General features: G+C 38.7%; 1 protein-coding gene across 1 annotated transcript; it reads left to right on the top strand.

Annotated features, from left to right (window-relative positions):
• The first annotated feature begins 1,290 nt into the window (after positions 1 to 1,290).
• LOC143613379 (uncharacterized) lies at positions 1,291 to 3,812 on the top strand. The gene is made up of 4 exons (XM_077087098.1): positions 1,291 to 1,485; positions 1,827 to 2,182; positions 2,265 to 2,307; positions 3,204 to 3,812. Exons 1-4 carry the CDS (start codon positions 1,365 to 1,367, stop codon positions 3,641 to 3,643), a joined length of 960 nt encoding a protein of 319 aa, XP_076943213.1. The 5' UTR covers positions 1,291 to 1,364; the 3' UTR covers positions 3,644 to 3,812.
• Positions 3,813 to 4,467: the final 655 nt, after the last annotated feature.

Raw genomic sequence — 4,467 nt, 5'->3', positions numbered from 1 at the left:
TATTGAATGAAATGAATAAATTAATTATTGTCACTTAATAATGTCATTGTGTTCTCGGGTAGGTGGTGGCGGTGGGTAACGACTGTGGTGGTGATGAGCGATGGTGGTTGTAGAAGATGTATGAAGATGTTACTGGATTTTTAAATATAAATTAAGTGGGTTTTTAAAATGTTTCCATTCCTACTTTCCTAGGAAAATCATTCTTATTTGAATTCTACCTTTTGTAATTAGGCTGAGGGGTGTGGGGGGCTCTAATGGGGGCGCGAGTGGGGGCTCCAGCCAATAATATTATGACGTGTGGCAGAGAGAGAAACTGGATAAGGGGGGTGTTGGAGCCCCCGTTGGAGCCCCTGGCCCTGGTGTGGAGGGGCTCCAGCAGGGGCTCCAGCGGATTTTTTTTTTTTATTTTTTTATAAATATATTCAAAAAACATATTATTAAAAAAACTCATAAATTATTAAAAAAAACACACATTAATGAAAAAACACATTAATATCTAAAAATAAAATAAAAATAAAAGTACTAAAAAAACATTATTCTTATTCTTCGGCTTGGTCTTCTTCGATCAACCTCTTTCGGATACGTTCCTTTTGCTTTTCCATTAGCATTTGATCGACCGGATTTAGGTTACTGAAGTCTCTAGTAAGGAAGTCCAAATCTCTCATTCGACTTTTTTCCTTTTTGTCATTAGAGACCACCTCCATGGTTTTATGTTGGATGGTTAGGAGACGGTTGTATGTTGGATGGTTGAAAGCCGGATGATTGTTGCGGCTCCGAATAAAACATCGGTTGGTGCGGTGACGACCATAAATCGTCGTCAATATAATCTGAATCTAGGTTTGGGTACCAATTTCCAGCCATTTTTTAAAAAAAAAGTTTGGAAGATGGGTTGATTTTGGGTTTTTTTTTTTGAAGTTGTGGTAATTGTTTTATGTGAAATGGGTTATATATAGGAAGAAAAAACTTTTTTTTTTATTAAATAAGAGCCCAACGGCTCATTTTAAATGTCCAACGGCTAGATCACACTTTCCCATGTCTCTTTACGCCCATCCTCACCCGCTAACAGGCTTGCGCCTGCTTTGTTTTTCGTGCTCGCGCCCCGATAGCGCCCCTTTCGCGCCCCGGTGGTGTGGTGCTAGCGCCTGGAGGCGCGAGCGGAGGGGCTCTAGCGCCCCCGTTGAAGCCCCACACCCCTCAGCCTTAGTAGAAACAAGGGTGTAAGCGTAAATAGAAACCAGCATGGGCTTTTCGTTCCAAACATTAGGATCATATTCGCAATTACAACAGCAAATATCGCGTTTCAGTTCAAACCTAATAAACACATTCTAATCTAGGGCTCCGATTGGATTCATTCACAATCAAACATGGCAAATAGCAACCGAAGAGACGAGCCATTAACCGCTCCACCGGTCGATCAGTGGTTTGACCTAACCCTAGGTTCTTCTTTCCAAGGCAACCCTTCTTCCAAATTCTGCACTCTTCGCTGTAAGTATATATTTATGTGTGTTCGATCGAATACTAGTTTGTTTGATAAAAATCGATCATCTACCAAGTGCAGGATAACCCCTAGTTTTATTTCAATTCAGTTCTAAATCTGTAAATTTAGGATGTTTTGCCGTCTAATTAGGTGCGACCAAAATCAAAGTTTTATCTCTGTGAAAATTGAACTGGAGATTGTTTTATGTTTTATGAAGATTAATCGTCTGCTACTTTTGAATTCAGGCCATTGTTAGTTATCATTATCAAAATTGAAGTTTTACCTGTGTGAAAATGAATTGGGGATTGTTCTATGAAGATTAATTGTCTGTTAAATCTGGATATCGCAGATGAATTTAAGCCTGCATCAATTGATAAGAACCAGCCTGGGAAACTGCATAAGAGTAAGGATAATAAGGTGGCGGTTGAGTTCCAAAACAATCAACCAGGGAAACCTAAAGTCAGCTTTGAAGGTAGTATAGAAGATTACAAGGACAATGATGCAGTGTTGTTCTTTGATGGGACACATTTTCGGTTAGAGCGGTTACATAGATCGGTTAAGCGGTTAAGGCATGTTCGTCAACCTGGCGAGTCTGCTGCTGCTGCCGCTAGTAGCTTACCGGTGCCACAACCTGAGGCTAGCTCACCACCTCTTGGAAAGGGACCTAAAATGCAGTCTTTGAATAAGAGCTTACTTCCTCCATCTGTAAGTTATTCTATTGTTTTTTTTTTCTTTGATTTATCATCTTACAATTTAATTATTTGAATTATTTTGTAAATTTGGGTAGGTTGAAGTTGAAAGAATTGAAATTGGCAACTTTAAAGGTTTTGGTATGTTCTCTTACACTTAATTTTCTTGTTATCTTAGTTTTAAAAACGCATGCCTTTTGGACTTCCGGAGCGCCTTTTGTACATGGCAGATTTTGAGAAATTTTTTAGGTTGGACATTTAACCTTGAGTTGTACATAGAAATCATAGTTCACTACAAGACAGTGAGACACTACGTTATTGTTAGGACAAAAAGAGTGAACTTAAGTTGTTTAAATTTTTTCAATCAATGGTTCATATTTATGTTAAAAAACTTTTACTTTCTGCATTCAAATGTCTATGCTGTGCATATAAAGACCAATAAACTAATTTGTTCATATATTGTTTTTTTTTTTCGTTTTAAATCTTTACCTACACGTGTAGGAAATATGACTTAAATATTATTTGCGCCTGTGTAGGTTCTATGAGTAAGCAAATTTTGTTTCTCTTTCTAGAATATTAGAAGAATAAATAAACATTAATTTTTAACCGTTTTTTTGTATTTTTAATTTGTTTAAGAATGAAAAAATGGATGATTTATTTTGTTCTGTTCTCGTGAAAAATTGTGTTCAGCTTAGAACCCTCCCATATATATATATGTATATGTGTGTGTGTGTGTGCATACATGTGCATGCGTGCGCGTGTCGTGTATAGAGGTTTTACTATCTGAATTGTGGGTAGAGGTGCTCATCTGCTCGGAGATTGATTTATTCGTTTTGATTTCCTTTTTTGGTTATGTATACGGTTCAGTTATCGGGTTTCGGTATTTTTGCACACCCTTAATTTTGGTTGCCAGATGGGTGCACCTTGTCTCTTGCCTAGACTTCAGGGACCCTATCTCCTTGGTGCACCTATTAAAACCAAGATTATTATTTTTTTAATTAAATTAACCACATTCTTAATTTTTTTATCTTTTCCAGATGGTAAAGCCAGAGAAGAAAAGGTTAATGATAATCCATCAATCCCTTCAAATTCATTCTACACGTCCCCTGATCCCAAAACCGATGATGACCTGGACGAACAACTAGACATACTCAACGACGATGATGAAATCGACATTGGCGGAGCCGATAATATTGACTCCGCATTACCAGAAAGACAACCATTTACTGGAATTGATATTAACATCCCGCATCAAAATGAAAGTGATGATGAAATTGCGGAGGTCGATGTAAGTGATGATGACGTGGACGGTGTCTCAAATGCTGCAGAAGCCCTGAGAGCTCAACTGAATGCTGAGGAAAGAAAAGAACCGCCTTCGAGCTCCGGCGATACTAGCAGCAGCGACACCGGCAGTAGTAGCAGCAGCAGTAGCAGTGATAGTGAAAGCAGTGATGGGGACTCGGTTAACTCTATTTAATATACTTCCTTATAAGTTTTTATTTCATGTAACCTTTTTATTATTATATATACTTATAAGGTACATAATCTCTCGTGAGTTAATGGCACCGTCCAGTTCGCAGTGACTATGTATGATGGTATGAATTATATGAGCAATTGAGCAAGCGCTCATGGTGTGTTTACATAAAGCTTTTGGTTTTTTAATATAAAGCATCGAGAACGTTAATTTTTTTCATGTTTAATGCGCCATAAAATGCGCTGGTTTAATGCTAGTTACCATCTATGCATCGAAAGACCAAACAAAACGAAATATATGTCATCAACCAGAACGGGTGATTGAAACATAATCAATGATTTCTTCATTGAATAAGCTCAAGTGTTCTTCAAGACTCACCACAGCTAGCTAGAGGTGCACAAGTCAGGTTTTTCAAATACCCGGGTTCGGGTATGGAACCGGGTTCGGGTATGACCGGGTAGACGTGCACAACAAAACCGGTTCCGGACCTGAATCGGTGTAACCGGTGGACCTAATACCAGGTTTGGGTATTTATATACCCGAAATCCGTACCCGGTTCCACATATAATATCCCCAATCGGTTCGTACCCGGTTCCAATTTGTACCCGGTTCCGGTTCCTACCCGAAATAACCGGTTCTGCCGGGTATTTTTTTTAAAAAGTCAGCTGCAGGTTAAATTAGCCGTTGAAACTGGTTCCAACGGTAATATAGCCGTTGGAACCGGTTTTTAAGAGTAATATATCCGTTGTAACCGGTTCCAACGGTAATATAGCAGTTGGAGCCGGTTTTTGAGACTAGTAGATCCGTTGTAACTGGTTCCAACGATA

The sequence above is a fragment of the Bidens hawaiensis genome, unplaced genomic scaffold (assembly GCF_021521415.1).
Source record: "Bidens hawaiensis isolate Kalapana, Puna unplaced genomic scaffold, B.hawaiensis_p1.1 tig00002265_1, whole genome shotgun sequence".
In the NCBI taxonomy this organism is placed as follows: domain Eukaryota; kingdom Viridiplantae; phylum Streptophyta; class Magnoliopsida; order Asterales; family Asteraceae; genus Bidens; species Bidens hawaiensis.
The sequence above is the reverse complement of the archived record's forward strand: the minus strand, read 5'-3'. Positions and strand labels throughout refer to the sequence as shown.